The sequence below is a fragment of the Anolis carolinensis genome, chromosome 2, assembly GCF_035594765.1.
Source record: "Anolis carolinensis isolate JA03-04 chromosome 2, rAnoCar3.1.pri, whole genome shotgun sequence".
Taxonomy (NCBI): Eukaryota; Metazoa; Chordata; class Lepidosauria; order Squamata; family Dactyloidae; genus Anolis; species Anolis carolinensis.
In genome coordinates this window covers 9,641,308-9,668,799 of record NC_085842.1, presented here as the reverse complement: position 1 = coordinate 9,668,799, position 27,492 = coordinate 9,641,308, and the positions used below count along the sequence as shown (strand labels likewise).

Genomic DNA, 27,492 nt, shown 5'->3' with positions numbered 1-27,492 from the left:
GCTCCAAAACCCTGTCTGTCTGAATTCGGAAGTCCCAGATTAGCTTGACATGTTCATTCTCTGTAACGTTTTCGGGCTTGTGATTCCACCAGTTCTTTGTTGCAGGCAGATGGTATTTGTGGCACAAGTTCCAATTAATCATCTGAGCAACGGTGTTCTGCCTCTGCTTGTAGTCTGTCTGTGCAATCTTTCTGCAGCAGCTGAGGGTGTGATCTATTGTTTCATCTGTTTATTATTATTATTATTATTATTATGATGGAGCTCCTGATCTGCTGAACTGCTGTTGTTGCTGCTTTGCCCTTTTTGACTGCTTTGTCCTTTTTTGGAAATGGCAACAGACGCATAACCCGGACCCTTCCCTCGGCAGAGAGGGCTGTCCTGCGAAAGAAGGGCGTCTGCAGGGAGGGATTGGCGGAGGCCGTGCAGAAGAAGCTCCAGGCCGAAGTGGAGAAGGAACAGCAGGTGCCAAAAGGTGAGGCGGACTTGGGAGTAGTTTGGGTATCTTTAGCTGAGAGGGAAAGAAAGGCCGAGGGGACAGGAGAGCCAATATGGGGAAGGATGTCCCACTGAGGAGAAAAGGGCAAGTTTTTCCTGCTACTCTGGAGACTAAAATGGAAAGCAGTTGATTCACATTGTGGGAAAGAAGCTTCCAACTAAACATTGGGAAGCATTTCTGGATGGCAAGAGCAGTTCAGCCATGGAAGCCTGGTCCCTTCTCAGGAGCCTCCCTTCCCAAGCCCTGGCCTTCCACTTCCGGGGACTCCATGTCCCAGAATCCCTGATCTTGGGCCAAGGCAGCTGAGGCTTCTGGGTGCTAAAGTCCAAGAAATCCCAGAGGAATAGAGTTTGGGAATCCCTGCTCAAGAGAGTGGAGGGAATAATGATAATAATAGTAATAGTAATAACTTTCTTTCTAACCCTCCCTCTCTCCCCAAAGGGAATGGCTCTCTTGGACTACAACGCCCAGAAACCCTCCTGGCATGAGGGTTGGAGGAACCTGGGAGTTCTATCCCAAGACAAATATCTCCCAAGTCCTTGAGGAGGAGGCGGGGGAGGGGGAGGCGGCAGCCTTGGCCTAGGACTGAGACACGAGGAATCCCCGAAGCCAGAGGGTTGGAAGGGACCCCAAGGGCCACCCAGCCCCACCCCCTTCTGCCAGGCAGGGAAACACAATCCAAATCCTCCCGACAGATCTCCATCCAGCCTCTGACTAAATCCTCCAAAGAAGGAGCTCCCACCAGACTCTGAGGCAGAGAGTTCCCCTGCTGAACAGCTCTTCTTCTTGCCCTCAGGAAGTCCTTCCTCGTGTTTGGGAGGAATCCCTTTTCTTGCCGTTTGACCTCCTGGCTCCGTTGTCCCTTAGTCTCCAGAGCAGCAGAAAGGAAGCCTTTCCCCCTCCTCTTCCTCACCAATGGGACATCTTTTTGGATTTTGAAACATGCCTGCAGTCAAATCTGGATGACTGACAGAACTTGGAGGACTCTCCTCAAAAATAAAACTTGACAAGCCTAGCAAACATAGTCACATAGTGTAAATGTACACAGAATAAACACTTCAAACAGCTCAGACCTTATTAAGTGGTCAGATGGTGTCCAATTGAGATCAATTCCAGTATCTAGACAGGATTTAATATATCTAGACAATGATACATATTGAGTCGTATTAGTCTTCCTCCTCTCAGTAGGCCAGAGTGCATAGATGTGTTTTTAGTTTGAAGGCAAGGAGGGAGGGGGCAGTTTTTCGTTCTTTTGGGAGGGATTTCCAGAGGAGGGGAGGAGCACGGAGAAGGCCCCCTTTCTCGTTCCCACCAGCCGTGCTTGAGACGGGGGTGGGACTGAGAGCAGGGCCTCCTCCGCAGATCGCAGTGCTCGAGCCGGTTTGTAAACAGGGACGCGATTCTGCAAATAGTCTGCATCTCCGTTTACAAACCGGTTCGAGCACTGCGATCCTAAACTCAACAAGCTCTATGAGGTATGACGAGCCAGATGAGAGCCCGAGTCTCTTCTGGTGTGGGAGAATCAGCCATCTACAAAGATGTTGCCAAGGGGAAGCCGAACACTTGATGAACCAACATAGTATATTATTTGAGAACACAGAAATGTTGGATTACTCTGACAACTACCATGTCAGACTACACAGAAAAGCCATTGAAATCCACAAGCATGTGGACAATTTCAACAGAAAGGAGAAAACCATGAAATTGAACACAATCTGGCTACCAGTATGAAAAAAGACTCTAAAATCAGTAAATAAAAATCAACACTCAAAAAATGAGAATTGCAGGCATGAAACAATGGGTCAGCTAACACCTCCCAACAAAGGATTCCCCCAGGCAGAAAGCAGGCAGGCTTTGAAAATGAAATTCAGTGTCAATCAAGGTGGCCAGCTGCAACATTCATACTTGCCTCAGGCAGACAAGAGTTCTTTCTCCCACCCTTGTCATTACACAGATATATAAACCCCACGTGCCTAGTTTCCAACAGACCTCCATTATGAAAACGGGTGCCTTTTGGGAGATTGGAATGGAGTGATTTCACCAAAGAAAGACAAACTCTCGGGGAGGGGGATGCAAAGAATATACTGTATATACGCAAGTATAAGCCTCTCCTCCTTTCCCGTGCAGCGCACGCCTTCCTCTCCTCGGCACTCGTCTTTCCCACTTTTCTTTATTCGTATACACACTGCATTTCCCCCAAAATGTATAGTTAAAATAAACTATGGTGATTATTGGAAGAATATATAAGCACATTTACATTGAAGAAGCTTAGAATAATAATTTAATCACAGTTGGAAAGTCTTAAATTGCAGTTGTATGTAAATATTCAAAAACATTTAACCTTCTGATGCCTCCATTAATCTAATTTTATTGCTATCTATTTTTATTTTGAAATGTACCAGTACCTGCTGCATTTCCCACCCCGTCTTATACTTGAGTCAATAGTTTTTCCCAGTTTTTTGTGTTAAATTAGGTGCCTCGGCTTTTACTCGAGTATATACAGTACACAATTTTCAGAAAGACAAAATACTTTCTCTAGAATGGAAAAGATATGGATATCTGCCAAACTCAAAACCTGTTCAAAAGACAGAACTCCTACCCAAAACTATCTCAGATCATAATCCAGTGACTCTAGCAATTAAAAAGAAAGTAAAAAATGGCCCTTCCCCATTTCGGCCCATTTCGGCACATGTTGCACTTTGCCTGGGTTCTATGAATTAGACTCCAGTGTTAATATTGTATGTTTTATGTTGATTTAACGATTGTTTTTACTGTAATTGATGTTTTTATTGGATAACTTTTATTGCTGTGTTTTGATATTTGATTGTTTTATCGGGCAAGGCCCCATGTAAGCTGCCCCGAGTCCCTTCGGGGAGATGGGGCGGGGTATAAAAATAAAGTTATTATTATTATTATTAAAAACACTTAGATGGCAGCTAAATGAATCACTACTGCAAAAGGAGGACGTAATTGAGAATTTGAAAGAAAAACTGAAAGAATATTTGGAACTTAATTTAAATCAAGTTACAGATATTCAAACAGTATGGGATGCCAGTACAGCTTATATTAGAGAATACTTTATAAAATGCAACACTGAAATGAGAAAGAATAGACAGAAATATTTTCAGATAATTTCAGATGATATTAAAAAAGAAGAGGAGTTAAAGAAAAATCCTTTGAATTCAAACATTCTAACTCAGATAAAACTCCTACAAAAGCAATTATTGTGTTACTAGTTAATGAATTGGAAACTAAAATAAAGAATGCAAAAAAAAATATTTTGAATCAGCTAACAAACCAAGGAAATAGTTAGCATATACGTTGAGGAAAGAAAGCCCAAAAATGTAATTGTCAATTATTTATTTATGTATGTATTTATTTATGACATTTCTACCCCGCCTTTCTCTACCCTGAAGGGGACTTACTGTTAAGATACAACATGAGGATAAAATATTAATAGATGATATCAACAGGCGTTAAAATATTATTACATTAATTTATATAAGGCTGACCACATATCTCTACAAGACATTGAGAATAATTTAATTCAGCGAAAGACGCCAAAAATAAATGTTCACAGTTCACAGCCTGTTATGCCTTCAGCTTTGCTGCATTGTTGGATTTTAATCGGTAGGGTTAGATTTTATTTTGTGCAGAGTATCTTTGCGCACCGTCCCCTTTGGACCTGAGGAGGGATTGTTTGTTGTTAGGCAAGTGTTAAAGCATTTCTCACCAGGCAATGGGCTCACCCTCTTCCCCTGGGTTTGTTACAGCACGAGACTTGTTTTTCATGTTCCATGAGATCTTTCTCTGTTCAACTCCTGAAGAGATTTTCCCCTCATTTGTCTGCAGGTAACTTCTGAAAAAGCTCTGCAAAGAATACGTTGTGAGAGCTTTGCCCAAGGAGTGCTCTAAGTCTAAAGGGACTTCAAAATACACAGCAATGACAACAAGAAAAAATAAGTAATAAAAATATATTTCAAGCTACAAACCTATGCAGTTAAGAGGAGGAAATAAGATTGTGCTGAAAAAAGAGAGGCTTGGGAAAGCGAGCAGAAGGCTACAGCAATACAAAGACTGTGCTGCTCAGGAGGTTATATCTGTGAACCCCTGGCATAATATTTGAATTATAAATATAAAAGAATGGCAAGTCCTCTACCTCCCTATCCTAGATCACACACAGGGGAGAAGTTACATCAGTGTATGGAATGTGGGAAACAATTTGATTGGAAAAGTAATCTTACTAGACATGAAAGGACCCACACAGGGGAGAAGCCATATGAATGTGTGGAATGTGGAAAGAGCTTCAGTCAGAGTGACAAATTACGTTCCCATCAAAGGACCCACACAGGGGAGAAACCCTATAAATGCATAGAATGTGGAGAAAGCTTCAGTCGGAGTGACAGTCTACGTTCCCATCAAAGGACCCACACAGGGGAGAAGCCATATAAATGCATGGAATGTGGAGAAAACTTCAGTCGGAGTGACAGTCTACGTTCCCATCAAAGGAAGCACACAGGGGAGAAGCCATATAAATGCATAGAATGTGGAGAAAGCTTCAGTCGGAGTGACAGTCTACGTTCCCATCAAAGGAAGCACACAGGGGAGAAGCCCTATAAATGCATGGAATGTGGAGAAAACTTCAGTCGGAGAGACAAACTACGTTCCCATCAAAGGACCCACACAGGGGAGAAGCCATATAAATGCATAGAATGTGGAGAAAACTTCAGTCGGAGAGACAAACTACGTTCCCATCAAAGGACCCACACAGGGGAGAAGCCATATAAATGCATAGAATGTGGAGAAAGCTTCAGTCGGAGAGACAATCGACGTTCCCATCAAAGGACCCACACAGGGGAGAAGCCATATAAATGCATAGAATGTGGAGAAAGCTTCAGTTGGAGTGACAGTCTATGTTCCCATCAACGGACCCACACAGGGGAGAAGCCATATAAATGCATAGAATGTGGAAAGAGTTTCAGTCAGAGTGGACATCTACGTTCCCATCAAAGGACCCACACAGGGGAGAAGCCACATAAATGCATGAAATGTGGAGAAAGCTTCAGTCAGAGTGGCAGTCTACGTTCCCATCAAAGGACCCACACAGGGGAGAAGCCACATAAATGCATAGAATGTGGAGAAAGCTTCAGTCAGAGTGGCAGTCTACGTTCCCATCAAAGGACCCACACAGGGGAGAAGCCACATAAATGCGTAGAATGCGGAAAGAGCTTCAGTCACAGTGGCAGTCTACGTTCCCATCAAAAGACCCACACAGGGGAGAAGCCACATAAATGCATGAAATGTGGAGAAAGCTTCAGTCAGAGTGGCAGTCTACGTTCCCATCAAAGGACCCACACAGGGGAGAAGCCACATAAATGCATGGAATGTGGAGAAAGCCTCAGTCAGAGTGGCAGTCTATGTTCCCATCAAAGGACCCACACAGGGGAGAAGCCATATAAATGCATGGAATGTGGAGAAAGCCTCAGTCAGAGTGGCAGTCTATGTTCCCATCAAAGGACCCACACAGGGGAGAAGCCACATAAATGCATGGAATGTGGAGAAAGCCTCAGTCAGAGTGGCAGTCTACGTTCCCATCAAAGGACCCACACAGGGGAGAAGCCATATAAATGCATGGAATGTGGAGAAAGCCTCAGTCAGAGTGGCAGTCTATGTTCCCATCAAAGGACCCACACAGGGGAGAAGCCATATAAATGCATAGAATGTGGAGAAAGCCTCAGTCAGAGTGGCAGTCTACGTTCCCATCAAAGGACCCACACAGGGGAGAAGCCATATAAATGCATGGAATGTGGAGAAAGCTTCAGCCGGAGTGACAGTCTACGTTCCCATCAAAGGAAGCACACAGGGGAGAAGCCCTATAAATGCATGGAATGTGGAGAAAACTTCAGTCACAGTGGCAGTCTACGTTCCCATCAAAAGAAGCACACAGGGGAGAAGCCACATAAATGCATAGAATGTGGAGAAAGCTTCAGTCGGAGAGACAAACTACGTTCCCATCAAAGGACCCACACAGGGGAGAAGCCATATAAATGCATAGAATGTGGAGAAAGCTTCAGTCGGAGAGACAATCTACGTTCCCATCAAAGGACCCACACAGGGGAGAAGCCATATAAATGCATAGAATGTGGAAAGAGTTTCAGTCAGAGTGGACATCTACGTTCTCATCAAAGGACCCACACAGGGGAGAAGCCACATAAATGCATGAAATGTGGAGAAAGCTTCAGTCAGAGTGGCAGTCTACGTTCCCATCAAAAGACCCACACAGGGGAGAAGCCACATAAATGCATGAAATGTGGAGAAAGCCTCAGTCAGAGTGGCAGTCTATGTTCCCATCAAAGGACCCACACAGGGGAGAAGCCATATAAATGCATGGAATGTGGAGAAAGCCTCAGTCAGAGTGGCAGTCTATGTTCCCATCAAAAGACCCACACAGGGGAGAAGCCACATAAATGCATGAAATGTGGAGAAAGCCTCAGTCAGAGTGGCAGTCTACGTTCCCATCAAAGGACCCACACAGGGGAGAAGCCATATAAATGCATGGAATGTGGAGAAAGCCTCAGTCAGAGTGGCAGTCTATGTTCCCATCAAAGGACCCACACAGGGGAGAAGCCATATAAATGCATAGAATGTGGAGAAAGCCTCAGTCAGAGTGGCAGTCTACGTTCCCATCAAAGGACCCACACAGGGGAGAAGCCATATAAATGCATGGAATGTGGAGAAAGCTTCAGCCGGAGTGACAGTCTACGTTCCCATCAAAGGAAGCACACAGGGGAGAAGCCCTATAAATGCATGGAATGTGGAGAAAACTTCAGTCACAGTGGCAGTCTACGTTCCCATCAAAAGAAGCACACAGGGGAGAAGCCACATAAATGCATAGAATGTGGAGAAAGCTTCAGTCGGAGAGACAATCTACGTTCCCATCAAAGGACCCACACAGGGGAGAAGCCATATAAATGCATAGAATGTGGAGAAAGCTTCAGTCGGAGTGACAGTCTACGTTCCCATCAAAGGACCCACACAGGTGAGAAGCCATATAAATGCATAGAATGTGGAAAGAGTTTCAGTCAGAGTGGACATCTACGTTCCCATCAAAGGACCCACACAGGGGAGAAGCCACATAAATGCATAGAACGTGGAAAGAGTTTCAGTCAGAGTGGACATCTACGTTCTCATCAAAGGACCCACACAGGGGAGAAGCCACATAAATGCATGAAATGTGGAGAAAGCTTCAGTCAGAGTGGCAGTCTACGTTCCCATCAAAAGACCCACACAGGGGAGAAGCCACATAAATGCATGAAATGTGGAGAAAGCTTCAGTCAGAGTGGCAGTCTACGTTCCCATCAAAGGACCCACACAGGGGAGAAGCCATATAAATGCATAGAATGTGGAGAAAGCCTCAGTCAGAGTGGCAGTCTATGTTCCCATCAAAGGACCCACACAGAGGAGAAGTCACCTTAATGCACGGAATAGGAACAGAGCTTTAGAAAAAGTTCAGCATACAGTAGATATCACAGAACTCATGTACCTCTAGAGGAGACGGGCCTTTGAGTTTCCGAATCTATAAAAACACATTGGAAGGAAAGAGGAAGGCCAGCACCTTGCTCTCTCTCCACCATGAATCGGAGTTTGTGTGGCCTTGGTTGACGGCTACTGGGAGCAGGTGTCACTCAGAATGGCAGCAAGCTTGGAAGGGGTTCACCTAACCTCCTCCGCAAAGAGACCCATCGCAGGCCTCTAGGATGATGTGTGAAGGTTTGCTGAAATGAGCAGCAGCAGAGATCTCTGGATTAAAGGGTTCTGAAAAAGAATAGCTCTTTGTTTGCAGATAACGTCGTATCTTCATACTCCTGCCTTATTTCTTGGCTCTTCTGCATTCAATGGCATCAATTGTTTCCCATGCATGTGTACTGTATGTACTGTGATCTGTCCTGAGTCCCTTGGTTGAAATTTTGGGTGCTAGCCCTGAACTTTTAACCCTTTTCTGGACTTTGTTGTATCCTGAATCATTGACTCTAAATTCTGGACTGACGTCTAGGTTTCGTATATGGACTTGGACTTTGTTTGTATCCCTGATTTTCTGGCTTGACTTTGGGACTCTAAATTCGGTTTGTACTCTTGATTTCTTGGTTGTTGTTTTATCAACTCAGCTGAATGAACTCCTGGCATGTGATTGTTGGGACTGTGACCTTGGTTCTTGTTAATTTTCACTCCTGACCTGTATCTGCAGTACTCAACTTGTCCGCAATAATTGGACTCTTGACCTGCACTTGTATTCATTGTTCCTTCAACTGTGTTGCTCCAATTATTTTAGCTCAGTGGCTCCCAACCTTTTTTTAACTAGGGATCATTTGACAAGGGACCACTCTCCAAAATTAGTACCAGAAGGGTTATAAATCAGTTTTTGGTCAACTTTAGATTTGGTTTGGTTATTTGGAGTGATGATTCAGAACATTGCATTGGATAGACCACGTCAGCTCTCATTCCTGATATGCCATCCAGTTAGTCGTCATCTGCTCGCCCACAGAAAACCATATTTAATAATCCTCAGGACTATAAGAGGGTTTCGCGAGACCAGTCACTCTCATTGTAATGGTGTAGTAACTGTGAGGCTGTGAACCCTATTTTAGTTCTTGCGGATCACTGGTGGTCCATGGACCCCAGGTTGGGAACCACTGTTTTAGCTGGACTGAAGACTTTAGTTTTCCTATAAAATATGGTCTTGGCTTGTCTTGTGTTTGTTTAATAAACCTCAGACTTTATACCAAGAGAGCCCTGGAACATGAGACCATCAGCCTTGCTTTGTGTGTACTTATCCCTGTGTAGAGTGAAACCCTTTCTGCATATGAGACTGTTCAATCCCCACCTTTGGCAAAGGGTCCATTAGGACACACAGTATCCCTCCCCAACTGCAGAGAATGGAAGACAAAAAAATGACTACAACGACTGATGAAGATTCATGAATCCGTTGAGATGGACATATTAACTACATTGATGAAGTATAGAACCGCATTGAAAGGAAATAAGAGTAAATAGAGATACAAATCATATAGTGAGTGAGTTTTGTAAATTAGCGTTTGATGTCAGTTAGTTTTGTTCTTATTGTGCAAGGTGTGTGTCTTGTTCCCTTTATATTTGTTAAATAGTCCTTTTTTAAAAAAATGTACCAAAATTATTATTTGTATAAAATATTGTTTTTAAATACCAAAATTGTAATTTGTGTAAACATGCTTTGATTTGTTTTTCTTCTTTAGTCTTTGAATAAATATTGTTTTTTAAAAACGAGTGTGATACAGCAGCTTTGAAAAGCCAGTGTGATTTTAGGCTGTACCAATGGGAGGGTGATGTCTAGATCTGGGTAAGTTTTAGTCAACTCTCTTCTACGCTTTGATCAGACCTGATCTGGAATAACCTTGTGTCCAGTTCTGGGCAGCACCATTCAAGCAAGATTTTGAGATGTCTCCAGAAAAGGGCTCTAGGGAATGGCCGAGGGTGATGGGTGTGTTTAGTTCAGAGGGGAAAAAAGGCCAAGGGGACAAGAGAGCCAATATTTGGAAGGATGTCCCTTTGAAAAGAAATTGGCAAGTTTTTCCTGCTTCTCTGGAGACTAAAATACAAAGCAACTGATTCACATTGCCTCACTTGCGTTGCAGACAATTTTATGGTCCAGAAGGTAGAAGAGGCAACAAGGGGATAGGCTACTCTTGATCTAATCTTAACAAATGTGGAAGACCTGATCAATACAGTCGAAGTGGTTGGATCCTTAGGGGCAAGTGACCATGTGCTCCTGCAGTTTGCCATACAAAGGAAGGCTGAAACTAAAACAAGTCAAACACGCATTCTGGACTTTAAGAGAGCTGACTTCCAAAAAATGAAGGAATTACTGAGCGGCATTCCATGGACGCCAATATTAAAAGACAAGGGAGTTAAGGATGGATGAGAGTTTTTAAAAAGTGAACTACTCAAGGCGCAAATGCAAATAGTGCCAACAAAGAAAAAAAATAAAACAAGTGCGAAGAAGCCAGAATGGATGTCCAAAGAACTTCTAACCGGGCTAAGACTCAAAAGAGACATGCACAAGAAGTGGAAAAGGGGAGAAATCACCAAAGAAGAATTCAAACGTATAGCCAACTCCTGTAGGGAAAAGGTTCGCAAGGCTAAAGCGCAAAATGAGCTCAGACTTGCCAGGGACATAAAAAACAACCACAAAAGGCTTTTTTGCTTACGTTGGTAGAAAAAGGAAGAATAAGGAGGCAATAGGGCCACTGTGAGGAGAAATGGATGGGGTGATGGTGACAGGGGACAGGGAAAAGGCAGAACTGCTTAATGCCTTCTTTGCCTCGGTCTTCTCACAAAAAGAAAGCCATCTTCAACCCCAGCAACATGGAATGGACGAAGGATTGGGGGAAATCCAACCCCAAATAGGGAAACAAGTTGTCCAGGAACACCTGGCCTCTCTAAACGAATTCAAGTCCCCAGGACCAGATCAGCTACATCCAAGAGTATTGAAGGAACTAGCGGAAGTTATTTCAGAACCACTGGCAATTATCTTCGAGAGTTCTTGGAGAACGGGAGAAGTCCCAGCAGATTGGAGGAGGGCGAATGTGGTCCCTATCTTCAAGAAGGGAAAAAAGAACAACCCAAACAATTACTGACCGGTCAGCCTCACGTTGATACCAGGCAAGATCCTGGGAAAGATCGCTAAGGAAGTGGTCTGTGAACATTTAGAAACAAATGCTGTCATTGCTAATAGTCAACACGGATTTATCAAAAACAAATCATGCCAGACTAATCTGATCTCTTTTTTCGATAGAGTTACAAGCTGGAATGCCGTGGATGTAGCCTACCTGGATTTCAGTAAGGCCTTCGACAAGGTCCCCCACGACCTTCTGGCAAACAAGCTAGTAAAATGTGGGCTAGACAAAACTACGGTTAGGTGGATCTGTAATTGGCTAAGCGAACGAACCCAAAGGGTGCTCACCAATGCGTCGTCTTCATCATGGAAAGAAGTGACGAGTGGAGTGCCGCAGGGCTCTGTCCTGGGCCCGGTTCTGTTTAACATCTTTATTAACAACTTAGATGAAGGGTTAGAAGGCACGATCATCAAGTTTGCAGACGACACCAAACTGGGAGGGATAGCCAACACTCCAGAAGACAGGAGCAGAATTCAAAACGATCTTGAAAGACTAGAGAGATGGGCCGAAACTAACAAAATGAAGTTCAACAGGGACAAATGCAAGATACTCCACTTAGGCAGAAAAAATGGAATGCATAGATACAGAATGGGGGACGCCTGGCTCGACAGCAGTACGTGTGAAAAAGACCGTGGAGTCCTCGTGGACAACAAGTTAAACATGAGCCAACAATGTGATGCAGCAGCTAAAAAAGCCAGTGGGATTCTGTCCTGCATCAATAGGGGAACAGCGTCTAGATCCAGGGAAGTCCTGCTCCCCCTTATTCTATTCTGCCTTGGTCAGACCACACCTGGGATCACACTCTGTCCCATTCTGGGCACCACAGTTGAAGGGAGATGTTGACAAGCTGGAAAGCGTCCACAGGAGGGCGACTAAAATGATCAAGGGTCTGGAGGACAAGCCCTAGGAGGAGCGACTGATAGAGCTATGCATGTTTAGCCTGCAGAAGAGAAGGCTAAGAGGAGACATGAGAGCCATGTACAAATATGTGAGGGGAAGTCATTGGGAGGAGGGAGCAAGATTGCTTTCTGCTGCCCTGCAGACTAGGACACAGAACAATGGCTTCAAACTGCAGGAAAGGAGATTCCACCTGAACATCCGGAAGAACTTCCGAACAATGAGAGTTGTGGAACTTTCTGCCCCGTAGTGTGGGGGAGGCTCCTTCTTTGGAGGCTTTTAAGCAGAGGCTGGATGGCCATCTGTTGGGGGTGCTTTGAATGTCATTTTCCTGCTTCTTGGCAGAATGGGGTTGGACTGGACTTCCAATTCTATGATTCTATGAGGGTGAACTACAGTTCCCAAAATCATGGGTCAGTTCCCTCCACCCAAACCCAATCAGTATTCAAAGTTGGCCATGCTGGGTATGTGTGCCAAGTTCGGTCTAGAACGGTCATTGGTTGGGTTCACAGTGCTCTCTGGATGCAGGGTGAACTACAACTCCCACCCTGGTGCCAGGTTAGGTCCAGATCTGTTACTGGTGGGATTCAGAGTGCTCCCTAGATGAGGGGTGAACTACAACTTCTACCATGATGTATCAGCCCCCCCCCCCTAAAATCCCTTCATGGCATGTGGGGTCTGTGTGTCATGTTTGGCCCAGATCTGTCGGTGGGGTCACAGAACCCCCACTGAGAGAGCACTGTGGGTGAACCATAACTCCCAACCTCTAAGGCCAGTCCCCTCCACACCCACTGGTATTCCAAATTAGGCATGTCAGGTCGGTGTGCCAAGACCTGTTGTATGGAGTCAGCTGATCAGTTCTGGTCTGTTTAGGAAAGGGTTATGGAAGAGGCAGTGGGTGGGATCGTGCACATTCCACAGCAATGGAAAGAGTAAGAAACACTGAGGTGTCTGTGGTGGAGGGAACAGATAAAATCTAGGGTGAAATTGTCCCCATAGAAAAGCATTCCCTTGGATGGTGGGCAGAATGGTGTTTGTGGAGGACGTGGTTCACAGCGCTCTCTCTAGTCTGCAATGCCATGAGAGGGAGGGAGGTTGTGGGTGTGCGTGAAAATGGGAGCCTGTCTGTGGAAGTGGGAGACATACACATAGAACCGCTCTGAGTCCCCCTGCGGAGACAGATGTGGTAAAAAAACAAAGTTTTAATGTATTATTATTTCATAATTTCACTTTTATTATGGATATAGAAGAAGAAGAAGACATAGGTAGAGACTAGCTTAGGTACCTGGCGATGCCTGGGTTAGGACATTTGTGGTGCTACTTATTAGAAAAAGCCTGCCTTTCCTTTCCTTTTCTATGTATGCTCCAGATGGGAAATTCATGATATGGGTGAACTACAATTCCCAAAATCGGGGGTCAGTCCTCCCCAAAGCCTGCCAGTTTTAAAAGATAGTCACGTTGGGCCTGTGCACCAATTTTGGTCTGGATCCATCGCCGGCTGGGTTCAGTAATCTCTGGATGTGAGTGAACTACAAATCCCGGATTCCTAGGTCAATCACCCCAAACTGCCATCAGTATTTAAAGTTGGATATGTTGGGTCTGTGTGCCATCGTAGGCTGGGTTCACAGTGGTTTTTGGATGTAGAGAACTACAACTCCCCAAATCAAGGTCAATTCCCCCCAAAACCCCTGTCCAGTTTGTTGGTAATTAATGTCGCACTGCAGACACTGTTGCGATGACTTCTGCACCTTCCGTCATGGGGTGGAATGTGGAACTGATAATAATAACCACAACAACAACCATAACTTCATTCTTCTTTCCCGCCACCATCTCCCTGAAGGGACTTGGAGCAACTTACAGACGGCACAAAGTGTCTAAAAAGTAAACACCATATAAAATGCAACTAAATAAAACATATGTACATATAAAAACATCAACTCGGACTCAATCAAGCTGTGATTCTCTGCCCGTGGTGGTACATTACTGGCATTATGGCCAAGCTGTAAACATTGGAGTAAAAAGCTTGGAGACCCAGTGGTGCCCAGGTGAGTTGAAAAAAGCATTTGTTGGCTGGGTTATTTGTCGACTGGGTTCAAAGCTCTCTGGCTAAGGGTGAACTACAACTCCCATATGCAAATGGCAGTCACCCCAAACCCTGTCAGTATTCAGTCGGCCATGTTGGGTTTGTGGGCCATGTTTGGTCGAGAACTGTAGTCGGGTGGGTTTAGTGCTCTCTGGATGCACGTGAACCATGACTCCCATATTGCAAAGTCAATCCCCCCCAAACCCTGCCAGTATTGTGTCTGTGTGTCAATTTTGGTTCAGGTCCAGTGTCGGCTGAGTTCAGTGCTCTCTGGATAAGGGTAAATTGTAACTCCCCAAATCAAGGTCTATTCCCACAAACCCCTGCAGTATGGTCATGGGGGTTCTGTGTGCCACGTTGGTTCCAGGTCCATCATTGGTGGAGCTCAGAGTGCTCTTAGATTGAAGGTGGACTATACATCCCAGTCCCTACAAGTCCTATAAATGATGCTGAATTCTCCCAAAACCTCTCTCTAATATGTTCAGTTGCTGATCAATTCCTGTTTGCTGTGTGAGAAAAGAGTAGGAAAAGAGTTTGCTGTGGAAAAGAGTAGGAAAGGGTTATGGGAGAGGCAGTGGGCGGGGTCATGCAAATTCCACATCAATGGAGAGAGTCAGAAACACTGGTGTGTCTGGTGGAAGAAAAACAGAAGATCTAGGAGGAAATTGTCCCCGTATGAAAGCCTTCTCTTGGGTGGTGGGCAGGATGGTGTTTGTGGAGGACATTGGCAGGGCGCTTGGGCATTTTCACGGCGCTCGCTATAACCTACAGTGTCATTGGAGGGAGGGCCACTGGTTTTTCCTGCATAGTGGGAGCTATAGCTATTTGTGGAAGTGGGAGCCTGTCTGTGTAAATTGACACCCCTGCCACATACACACACATACAGATTTTCACTTTTATCATGTGTATAGATAATAATAAGTTTGTTCTTATATCCCGCCACCATCTCCCCGAAGGGACTCGGGATGACTTACGTGGGGACTATGCCCAGCAAAAACAGAATAAAATATAGCACAATTAATATACAATTGCATTTCAATCATTAAAACAATAAAACCAAAAAACAAGTATTGTAACAACATAAGAACAACAACCACCATCAACCAGTAGCCGAGAACAGTGGGCATGTTCAGATCGAAGAGGGCGGGCAAGGGCTAGCGCAGGAACAGTTGCAAGGGCAGGGCGGGTAATACAGCGCTGCAAGTCCGGGCGATGAGTGAGGGTGAGGCATCTATTTAGTTTTCTCTTCATTTTTTTCCTCCTTGTAATTGTGCCTTCAGTACTTCACTTCTAAGGAAACACATTCGATCTTGTCTGTTTCAACAGATATTTGACAATTAACCAAAGACACCCCGGCAGGCCCCGTCCTCTGCTCCCAGGAATCCTTCTGCTCACCTGACTCAGTCCCACTCCATCGCAAAGGGGGAGAAACGGCTGAGGATTCGGCCACAGCATCATTCCAGACCCTGGAGAGAGAGCAAGGGGTGGGAAGCTGGTCACATAAACAGGCCTCAGAGGTGACCATTGCAGTCCTATAAAGAGACCCATGAGGAAACGGCCCTAAGAACACAGGCGCATTCAACAGCCCAAGAAGACGTACAAGAAGATTCTTTGCCGTCTGTTTGTCTTCCAGCTCAGTTTCAGGGCTCAGCTCAGCTTAGGGTCCCACCTGGGAAGACACTGAAGGGCTGCATTTTCAGTCCTATTGCAAGAAGGAAAACTGCAAATCAAACTGAAATGACACCTCTAGCAACTCAATGCGTACATATAACAATAACAATGATAATGATAATAATAATAATTTTATTTCTTACTCGCCTCTCCTTGCAGTACGAGGCAGGTTACCACAAAATTTTAAAAACACGAACATTGTCAAAATTCAACAAAGATATATATATATAAAACTAACTATAAAAGATCTACATTAAAATTGCCTTTCTATAAAATACATATTAAAGTCCATAAAACATCATACAAAGGACACAAGTTTAAAATAGGAACAAGCTGAGGATCAATCCTGACAAGACAGAGGCCCTCCTGGTCAGTCGCGCGTCGGATCGGGGTATTGGGTGGCAGCCTGTGCTGGACGGGGTTGCACTCCCCCTGAAATCACAGGTCCGCAGTTTGGGGGTCCTCCTGGATTCGGGGCTGACGCTTGAGGCGCAGGTGTCGGCGGTGGCCGGGAGGGCCTTTGCACAACTCAAACTTGTGCGCCAACTGCGACCATACCTCGTGAAGTCTGACTTGACCACGGTGGTGCATGCCTTAGTTACCTCTAGACTGGACTACTGTAATGCGCTCTACGTGGGGCTTCCCTTGAAGACGGCCCGGAAATTACAACTGGTCCAACGCTCGGGTGCCAGATTAATAACGGGGGCAAGTTACAGGGAGAGATCCACTCCCTTGTTTAAGGAGCTCCACTGGCTGCCGTTCATCTTCCGGTCCCAATTCAAGGTGCAGACCATCATCTATAAAGCCCTAAACGGTTTGGGACCCACCTACCTCCGTGACCGTATCTCCCTCCATAAACCTGCCCGATCTTTACGATCATCCGGGGAGGCCCTTTTATCACCACTGTCTATATCCCAGGCCCGCCTTGTGAGTACAAGGGAGAGGGCCTTTTCTGCTGTGGCCCCCCGACTATGGAACTCACTGCCTACTGAAATCAGGCAAGCTCCCACTTTGTTAGCTTTTAGGAAAGACCTGAAAACATGGCTCTTCCGCTGTGCTTTTGGTGAGTAACTTCTGTTATATATTTCTGTGTTACTCCCCCCCGAACATCTATCCTCTAAACTGCCCCACTCTTATAGGTCCCTGTCCACATTGGAGTACCCCTCTGTCCCTCTCACTCCGGGTTTTATCTTTGTGTTCATGCGGCCTGCTCTTGTTTTACTGTTTCTTGATTTCTTGATGTGATGTCTATTATTATCTATTGTATTACTTTTAATTATGTTATGATATGCTGTTTTATATTTTATTATATTGTATTGCTTTGGGCATGGCCCCATGTTAGCCGCCCCGAGTCCCCGCTGGGGAGATGGTGGCGGGGTATAAATAAAGTTTTATTATTATTATTATTATTATTATTATTATTAAACAGAGGCGTTGAACGCGCCCTGTAATTCACTCCAGTTAGAAGCCTGGCTGCCGAACATTGTACTAATTGCAATTTCCGGGCCGTCTTCAAAGGCAGCCCCACGTAGAGCGCATTGCAGTAATCCAGTCTAGAGGTAACTAAGGCATGGACCACCCTGGTCAGATCAGACTTCTCGAGGTACGGTCGCAGCTGGCGCACAAGTTTTAGTTGTGCAAAGGCCCTCCCGGCCACGGCCGACACCTGGGCCTCAAGCGTCAGCCCCGAATCCAGGAGGACCCCCAAGCTGCAATGGACCTGCGCCTTCAGGGGGAGTGTGACCCCGTCCAGCACAGGTGGCCACCCAATACCCCGATCAGACTTACGACTGACCTGGAGGACCTCTGTCTTGTCGGGATTAAGTCTCAGTTTGTTCACCCTCATCCAGGCCAACACAGCGGCCAGGCACTGATCCAATATCCGAGGGGCTTCCTTGGAGTTTGGTGGAAAGGAGTAGTAGAGTTGGTGTCATCCGCGTAGAGATGGCACCAGACTCCAAAACTCCAGATGACCTCTCCCAGCGGTTACATGTAGATGTTAAAAAGCATGGGGGACAGAATGGAACCTTGCGGGACCCCACAGGTCAAAGGCCAGGGGTCAGAGCAGACAGCTTCACCATCTGGGAACGGCCCTCCAGGAAGGACTGGAGCCACTGCAGAGCGGAACCCCCAAGGCCCATCCCGGAGAGACGTCCCAGAAGGAGACCATGGTCGATGGTCTCGAAAGCCGCTGAGATGTCCAAGAGAACCAGCAGGGTCACACTCCCCTGTCCAGCTCCCTGCGGAGGTCACCCACCAAGGCGACCAGAGCCGTCTCCAGGCCTGAAGCCAGACTGTGATTGGTCCAGAAAATCCGTTGGATAAGCGAGTGTTGGATAAGTGAGACTCTACTGCAGGGGTCCCCAAACTAAGGCCCGGGGGCCACATGCGGCCCTTCGAAGCCATTTATGCGGCCCCCATGGTGGCGGCTCCCTCCTCCTCCTCCACCGAGGAAGACACTTGCGTCTGGTGCGCGCCTTCCAAAGCTTTGCTTGTTTATAATGGTATTTTAATTATTATTTAATTAATTATTAAGGGGTGCTTTTCTAGTGCTTTTGGTGCACAAAGGCAGAAGGGGGTTGGACTCAATGGCCCAAGGGCTCTCTTCCAACCCTCTTTATTATTATTATTATTATTATTATTATTATTATTATTATTATTATTGTTATTATTATTATTATCGATGAGGCTTTATTTGTTCCCGTTTTTTTTTTACTTCAAAATAAGATATGAGCAGTGTGCATGGGAATTTGTTCATAGTTTTTTTTTAAACTATAGTCTGGCCCTCCAACGGTCTGAGGGACCGTGAACTGGCCCTCTGTTTAAAAAGTTTGGGGACTTTTTATCCAGCGAGTGTTGGATAAGTGAGACTCTACTGTATATGGCAGTCGTTATAATGAGGGAAGAGGAAACTGCCAGTCCCGTCAGACCTACACTTCAGGTTCTCAAGCGACACTTTAGGAAGCCGGGAAACCTCGCCGAGCGGAGGCGGAGAGAGGAGGCTGCTTCCCCGACACGACCCGTCCACGCAGAGGCGCCTCCCGCTCCTTGGCCTGGCCCCCCCTTCTCCGCTTCAGCAGCCTGCCTGCCATGAGGAGCGGGCCAGGAGAGTCCGGCCCAGAGGCGGGAAGGCGCGGGAGAGTCTGCCTGGAGACGGATGACGCGGAGAGACGAGGCCCATTCCCATTGGCCGATTCCTGGAGTGACCGTTAACGGCAGAAGGGCGGAGGGGGGGCGGGGGCGTTCCTGCCCGGAGACCGATGACGCCAGAGAGGAAGGCGGATTCTCATTGGGCGTTGGGAGGAAAGGAAAGAAGGGGCGTGTCTCTCCGCCTGCCTCTCCCTCTCGGGCCCCGCCCCTCTGTGGGAATCTTGCCCGCGGCCGCCATGTTTCTTGAGGGCGGAAGTGCAGCGAGAGGCGGGAAGACTGGGGGGGAGGGGCCGGGCGGCGCTCTTTCCTGTCAGAAGGAAGGAAGGAAAGAAGGAAGGAGGAGAAAGAGAGAGAGAGAGAGAGAGAGAGAGAGGAGGAGGTGAGTGGGGGAGGGATGGGGGGCTTCCTCCCTCCCTTCCTCCCTCCCTCCCTCCCTCCCTCCCTCCCTTCCTTCCTTCTTCTCGGCCTTTGGGAGGGAGCGGCCTGTCTGTCTGTCTGTCTGTCTGTCTGTCTGTCCCGGGACTCTGCGGCCTGCTCTCTCCTCTGCGCATGCGTCCTCTCTCTCTCCCCCTCCCCCCCCCCTCCAGAAGACTGTGACGCGCTCTTGGTGGGGCTGCCCCTGAAGAAGGCTGTTTTCATGTTTGTCTTGTTACGCATTTTCAATGGTATCCTGACGCTTTCATGCCAAGCTGCTTTGAGTCCCTTTTGGGGAGATCAAGCGGGGTATAAATATCCCAACAAACAACCACGAGCAGTTTTGGTTCTTGGCCAATGGACAGAGCAGTTCAAGCCCAACCTTCACCCTCAGTCTTCCATTCAATGTGGCTTTGTTTTTATAGGCATTCAAGGCGTCAGATGGTGCCCTTGTTGTCAGCCGCCCTCAATGATGTAAATACATCTCTCCCTCAAACGGATATACAGCAGAGTCTCACTTATCCAACATAAACGGGCCGGCAGAATGTTGGATAAGCGAATATGCTGGATAATAAGGAGGCACTAAGGAAAAGCCTATTAAACATCAAATGAGGTTATGATTTTACAAATGAAGCACCAAAACATCATGTTAGACAACAAATTTGACAGAAAAAGTAGTTCAATACGCAGTAATGCTACGTAGTAATTACTGTATTTACTAATTTAGCACCAAAATATCACGATGTATTGAAAACATTGACGACAAAAATGCGTTGGATAATCCAGAATGTTGGATAATGATGTAAATTTAGAGCAACGGGAAGAGCCAGGGAGGCAGTTCCATCTCGTCTCCTGTGCCATAGCAACATGCTGTGCTAATTTTATATACATATATATAATATACAATAATTTATAAATATACAATATATTGTATGTACTTATAATATTGATGATAATATTATAATGTAATACAATGTTATACTAATTAATAATATAATATAATATTAATTATATATTATATATTAAATGTAATATTACTAATAATATTACCATGAAATTATATAGTACAATATAGTAATTTAATGGCTTATATTGTGCTATGCTAATAATATATTGTATGTACATTTGAATTGTAAGCCGCTCTGAGTCTCCTTCGGGGTGAGAAGAGCGGCATATAAATGTAGTAAGAAAATAAATAAATAAATAAGTCTCTCCCTCAAACGGATATAGTCATTTTTTCCAACCTCTTTTGGGCGGATGAGTTAGAAACCCAGAGCTCAGGGGTAGATTTTGGAGCCTCCGGTGGCCTAGGGGATAAAAGCCTCGTGGCTTGAAGGTTGGGCTGCTGACCTGAAGGCTGCCAGGTTCGAACCCCACCCAGGTGAGCTCCCTCTCTCAGCTCCAGCTCCATGCGGGGACATGAGAGAAGCCTCCCTCCCACAAGGATGGTAAAACAGCAGAACATCCAGGCAACGTCCCCTGGGCAACATCCTTGCAGACGGCCAATTCTCTCACTCCGGAAGCAACTCGGGTTGCTCCTGACACGAAAAAAAAAGCGATAGATTCTCCTGAATTGACCGACTGGCACCCTGTTTCAGTAGTGAAGGAGCAGACCTGATCGTTGGTCTAAAAAATGGAAAAGTACTTGGATCGGAGTTAATTATCCCGGAGATTTTGACATCGGATCCTGAGTGGTGGACCCTCTTCTTGGTGGCAGTCTTCACCATCATTAACAACACGGGCATCCTACCAAACCACTGGCAATTTGCCATTATAGTTCCAATCTACAGAAAAGGTGACCCTCCCGATCCTTCCAATTACTGGCCAATTAGCCTTCTATCGGTAATTGGAAAGCTTTGTGCAAAATTCCTATTAATAAAGTTGCAGACCAGGCTGGACCAGAACAAAACCATCAGCCCTGAGCAAACTGGATTCCGTAAGGATAAATCCGCCTTGGATCACTGCTTCGTACTTTCTCAAATACAGTAGAGTCTCACTAATCCAAGCCTCGCTTATCCAAGCCTCTGGATAATCCAAGCCATTTTTGTAGTCAATGTTTCCAATATATCGTGATATTTTGGTGCTAAATTCGTAAATACAGTAATTACAACATAACATTACTGCGTATTGAACTACTTTTTCTGTCAAATTTGTTGTCTAACATGAAGTTTTGGTGCTTAATTTGCCTTCTAACTGGCAGCAATTGGATAAAAACAATTATTCCTCTCCCTCTAATTAGGAGTTTATTTTTCTTTTCTTTTTGTTGTATGAACATAGAGGCATGGATGAGGGGTTGTGCTGCCAAGTTTAGTGTTTCTGGGATGTGTAGTTTTGTTGTTTTGTCCTAGGCCGAAATTTCATTACCCTTTTATATATATAGATAACCTGCACCTTTAATTTGGCCCGGAAACTTTCGGAAACTTTTCCAGTTTCAATTGTCCTTCTTTGGGGGCCACTAGAGAATTCTTCATTATGGTATTCATTTGATCCAGCTTATTGTTGGCACTATCGATTAATCCATTCAAAATTTCCACTGGTTTCATAACTTCTTCATGTTTCTCCAATATCTTATTATGTTGTTTTCCTTTCTCCATTTTAGGAGGTTTCAACTGAACATTGGATTTGTTATGTAACCACTTTCATCCAATAGATGTCATATTGTGATAAGTTTTCAAATAAACGTCTTTTCTAAACAAGCTCCTCTATTTGGCAATGCTTCAGGAAGATGTTTTGACTTCTGTTCAATTCAAGGTCTCATTGAAAAATCTTCCTTATTTCCTTTCTCTTTTCTCTCTAATCCAGAACATTACAAATCACGATTGCATTGAGACTGTACCTATTTCGTCAAAAGAAAAACTTCACTTTATCTTCAATTTCAAAATTTGAGCTTCCCCATTCATTCTTGTTTCTCCCCTTTCTTCCTTTTCTGTTTTCAGAGTTCTCTCTTTGTCTTTGTCTATAACAAATTTCATATGCAATAGGGTAACAGTGTAAATCAATGTTTCTCAACCTGGGGGTCGGGACCCCTGGGTAGGTCACGAGGGGGATGTCAGAGGTGTTGTCAAAGACCATCAGAAAACACATATTTCTGATGGTCTTAGGAACCCCTTTGGCAGTCCTTGTGAATGTGATCAACAAATTCTCTGGTTAATTGGGGGACCATTTTATTTAATTAATTAATTATTTTATTAGACTTGTATACCGCTACTCCCAGTTTGGCTCAGAGCGGTTTACAGAAATAGATTAAAACAATACACTTAGCTTTAAAATAACAACAACAACAATAAAAACAACAATAAAAACAGACATAGCCCCGAGTTTTTCACCCATCGAAAGCTTGTCGGAAGAGCAAGGTTTTGCAGGCTTTCCGAAAGGCAAGTAGGTCTCGGATAGTTCGAGTTTCAACTGGCAAGGCATTCCATAAATGAGGGGCTACAATCGAGAAGGCTCTCTGCCTAGTAGAAGACAAATGATAAGTCCGTATGTTAGGGACTTCAAGCAAATGTTGGTCTTTGGACCGAAGTAATCTCTGGGGTTGGTAGGGGGATAAGCGGGCCCTCAGGTACGCCGGCCCTAAACCATGTAAGGCCTTAAAGGTTAGTACCAGTATCTTGAAAGTAATCCGGTACTCAATCGGTAGCCAGTGCAGCTGTTGTAGAATTGGGGTGATACGCCACCTCGCCGGCACCCTGGCGAGAAGATGAGCCACCGCATTTTGCACCAGCTTCAGTTTCCGGATCACTGACAGAGGAAGGCCAATGTAGAGGGCGTTACAGTAGTCGAGCCTCAAGATGACCGTCGCCTGGATCACCGTAGCCAGGTCGTTCCTAGATAGGTAGGGAGCCAGTCGCCTAGCCTGACGTAGATGGAAAAACGCAGATCTGCTCACAGCAGAGACCTGGGCCTCCATTGTGAGCAGAGGGTCCAATAAGACACCAAGACTTTTTACAGAAGATGACGGACGCAGTGTCTCGCCATCCAGGGTAGGCAGCTGCATCTCCCCCCCACCCGGACAGCCCAGCCAAAGGATCTCCGTCTTCGCTGGATTCACCCTCAACCTGCTGGCACGCAACCATCCAGTAACGGCCTCAGGGCACTGATGGAAACTATCGGGTACGGAGTCCGACCGGCCCTCCATCCTCAGAATGAGCTGAGTGTCATCAGCGTACTGGTGGCACTCGAGCCCAAAGCTCCGCACCAGTCGGGCAAGCGGTCGCAAATAGATCTTAAATAATAGAGGAGAGAGAATAGCTCCCTGTGGGACCCCACAAGTTAGTGGAGACCTCTCGGAAACCTTCCCTCCCCTCACCACCCGCTGTCCCTGATTCTGGAGGAAGGAGGACACCCATTTAAGGGGTATCCCCCTAACCCCCATCATGGCTAGGCGATGGGTCAATAGATTGTGATCGACCGTATCAAATGCTGCTGTGAGATCCAATAACACGAGCAGCGCTGATCCGCCTTGATCCCTTTGGCAGCGAAGCTGATCTGTGATGGCAACTAGCACAGTCTCCGTCCCGTGCCCCCTACGGAAGCCGGACTGGAAGGGATCAAGTCCGGCTGTGTCATTGAGGAACTGCTGCAACTGTTCCGCTGCTGCCCTCTCAACCACCTTGCCCAGAAACGGAAGATTCGAGACTGGGCGGTAGCTAGCGGGAACCGAACGATCCAAGTCTGGTTTCTTCATCAGCGGAGATACCATCGCCTCTTTTAAACCCTCTGGAAAAACTCCTTGCTCAAGGGAGCTGTTTATTATATTCAACAGAGGTTCACGTAATCCCTCCAGGCAAGATCTTACTAGCCAGGAGGGACACGGATCGAGGGAGCAGGTGGTCGGCCTAGTTGCAGTCATCTGGTGGCACAAGCTATACCTGGTACTACCCAGATGACGGTCAGAAGCATCATCTTTAGCACGTAATTTTAGATCGAGCCACAACATTGTCTCCTGTGCAAAAGCAAACTTTTGCCTTTATTTTTCCTTCATTTACAATTTACAATGTAATGTCTTCCTGTCCTTGTTGCCTTTCTATGAATCCGCTGCAGTTTGCCAATGTCCTTTCTAAAATGGACTGAACTGAGCAGAACTGGGCAGGAATCATGTCTCCCACCCAAGGGTGCTGTTGGAGTGCAGAAGGATCTGGAGGGCAGCAGGATTCCCACTCACCCTGGGGGTCTATCCATCTGTCTCCTCTATACCGCCTTCTCTCATGTACTGCTGCTAGGCTGAGTGCCTTGGCTCTGGCTGAAGTTACATACCTTTGTGGTATAGGTTTTGTAAGAATGCAGTATGTCAAGGAACTTTGTGGCCTAATGTGCTCTCAGTGTCTCCAGGCGCCTTGCTTTAGAAACGTGGGGCAGGCATCACGCTGCAGGGAAAGAGAGGATCAGGAAAATATCTCTCCCCCAAGTTGGAGGAAGTATTTTTCTCCCAAGACTGATCACTTGGGATAGTCTGTTCATACAGATGGCCACTCAGGTTTTGAGTGGAGATGTGAAGAAGCGGGATCTAGGTAGGAAATGCTTTGCATCGTTAGCCCCTTTCCATGTTGACCATATTATTAGAGGCCTTCCTTTACCAAGGTTGGATTAGACACAGGATCTTAGGCCGCTATCCCCTTTGCAGGGATTGTTCTTTGTTGGGCAAGTGTTAAAGTGCTTCTCAGCAGGCAACGGGCTCTTACCAGTTGGGCCAGGCTTTCTCCCCTCTTCCCCTGTGATTGCTACAGCACTAGGCTATTGTTGTTCATGTTCAATGAGATCTTTCTGTACTCTGCTCCTGATAAGATTTTCCTCTTATTCATTTCGCAGGTAACCTCTAAACGAACCTTATGAAGAAAACATTGCCCTTTGCCTTACGTCTGAAATGAAAGTACGCAGGGTTAACAAGAACAAGAAATGAATTGGAGAAATTATATTTCAAGCTACATACCTTTGAATGTAAGGAAAGGAAGGATTGTGCTGTAAAAAGAGGGGTTGGTAAAGAGAAAATAAGGCTACAGCAATACAGAGACTGGGAAGAGGAAATATCCTATTCAGGAGTCCATATCTGTGAACTTCAGGCATAATATTTGAATAATAAATGTTAAAAAATGGAAAATTCGTTGTCAAAATCACACACAGGGGAGAAGCGACATAATTGTAAGGACTGTGGGAAATGTTTCATTGGGAGAAGTTCTCTTGCTAAACATCAACGAACTCACACAGGAGAGAAGCCATATAAATGTGTGGAATGTGGAAAGAGCTTCAGTCAGAGTGGACATCTGCGTATCCATCAAAGGATCCACACAGGAGAGAAGCCACATACATGCGTGGAATGTGGAAAGAGATTCAGTCAGAGTGGAAATCTACGCATCCATCAAAGGACTCACACAAGGGAGAAGCCACATACATGCATGGAATGTGGAAAGAGATTCAGTGAGAGTGGAAATCTACGCACCCATCAAAGGACTCACACAGGGGAGAAGCCACATACATGCATGGAATGTGGAAAGAGCTTCAGTCAGAGTGGAAATCTACGCATCCATCAAAGGACTCACACAGGGGAGAAGCCACATACATGCATGGAATGTGGAAAGAGATTCAGTAAGAGTGGAAATTTACGCATCCATCAAAGGATGCACACAGGAGAGAAGCCACATAAATGCATGGAATGTGGAAAGAGCTTCAGTCACAGTGGCAGTCTACGTTTCCATCAAAGGACTCACACAGGGGAGAAGCCACATAAATGCATGGAATGTGGAAAGAGCTTCAGTCACAGTGGCAGTCTACGTTTCCATCAAAGGACTCACACAGGGGAGAAGCCACATAAATGCATGGAATGTGGAAAGAGCTTCAGTCAGAGTGGAGATCTCCATATCCATCAAAGGATGCACACAGGAGAGAGACCACATAAATGTGTGGAATGTGGAAAGAGCTTCAGTCAGAGTGGAAAGCTCCATTCCCATCAAAGAACCCACACAGGAGAAAAGCCACATAAATGCATGGAATGTGGAAAGAGCTTCAGTCGGAGTGGAGATCTCCGTAACCATCAAAGGATGCACACAGGTGAGAGACCACATGAATGTGTGGAATGTGGAAAGAGCTTCAGTCGGAGTGGGCCTCTGCGTATCCATCAAAGGACTCACACAGGTGAGAAGCCACATACATGCATGGAATGTGGAAAGAGCTTTAATCAGAGTGGAAATCTACGCACCCATCAAAGGACTCACACAGGGGAGAAGCCACATACATGCATGGAATGTGGAAAGAGCTTCAGTCACAGTGGAAGTCTACGTTTCCATCAAAGGACTCACACAGGGGAGAAGCCACAAATGCATGGAATGTGGAAAGAGCTTTTGTCAGAGTGGAGATCTCCATATCCATCAAAGGATGCACACAGGAGAGAGACCACATAAATGTGTGTGTAAAGTGTATGATTTTATTTTGTTTATGGATGACATGTTTATTTGATTTGTTTAAACAGTCAGGTTTGGTTAATTTAAAATGGTGAGTATTAGAGCTGATAATACCAGGAGGTAGCCAGCTCAGCATTGAAGGACAGGTTGCCATGACAACGGGGGCGGAGCCAACCGCCATTTGGAAAGGAAAAGGGGGAATGTTTTAAAACCCAGTTTGAGTCTGTGATTTCTAGTCGCAGGGAAAGCACTGATTCTCATGTGGAGGATCAGGGTGGCTCAAATAAAAGAATTTGAGTCAGATCTAAAATAAAGTGACTTATTTTAGACAGTCTGTGATTTTGAATCACAGGGAGCAGTCTGGTTTCAAGACTGAAGGAAACCAGGAGGGACAGACCTCTATTAGGCCAGACTAAGCAAGTTAGGGGACTTGTTTAGGGTTATTTATAGAGGCTGTGGATTAGGGAAAGTTAATCCCAGTGGATCCAGGAGAATCAGGTTCTAGTTTAGTTTGGAGGAAGAAGTATTTTGAAAGTTTGAACACCTCATATCTGTTTGTAACCATTAAGCTAAGTGCCTTTTACAAAATATAAGAAACCATCAAGCTCTGTACATGCAATAAACTTGTTTTAACTTTTATTCCATCTAAGTCTCTGTCATACTCCTATACTAAGTTAA

At 45.5% G+C, this 27,492-nt stretch overlaps 3 protein-coding genes across 3 annotated transcripts in view; 2 read left to right on the top strand and 1 right to left on the bottom strand.

Annotated features, from left to right (window-relative positions):
- Positions 1-27,492, bottom strand: part of LOC107983763 (zinc finger protein 239-like) — a 284,070-nt gene that overhangs the window by 135,904 nt on the left and 120,674 nt on the right. The gene's annotated exons all lie outside the window — the stretch shown is intronic.
- On the top strand, positions 385-27,458 carry LOC134296929 (zinc finger protein 664-like). The gene is made up of 2 exons (XM_062973107.1): positions 385-472; positions 25,229-27,458. Exon 2 carries the CDS (start codon positions 25,510-25,512, stop codon positions 26,812-26,814), a length of 1,305 nt encoding a protein of 434 aa, XP_062829177.1. The 5' UTR covers positions 385-472; positions 25,229-25,509; the 3' UTR covers positions 26,815-27,458.
- Positions 388-9,793, top strand: LOC134296909 (zinc finger protein 208-like). The gene is made up of 2 exons (XM_062973040.1): positions 388-472; positions 4,349-9,793. Exon 2 carries the CDS (start codon positions 4,640-4,642, stop codon positions 7,970-7,972), a length of 3,333 nt encoding a protein of 1,110 aa, XP_062829110.1. The 5' UTR covers positions 388-472; positions 4,349-4,639; the 3' UTR covers positions 7,973-9,793.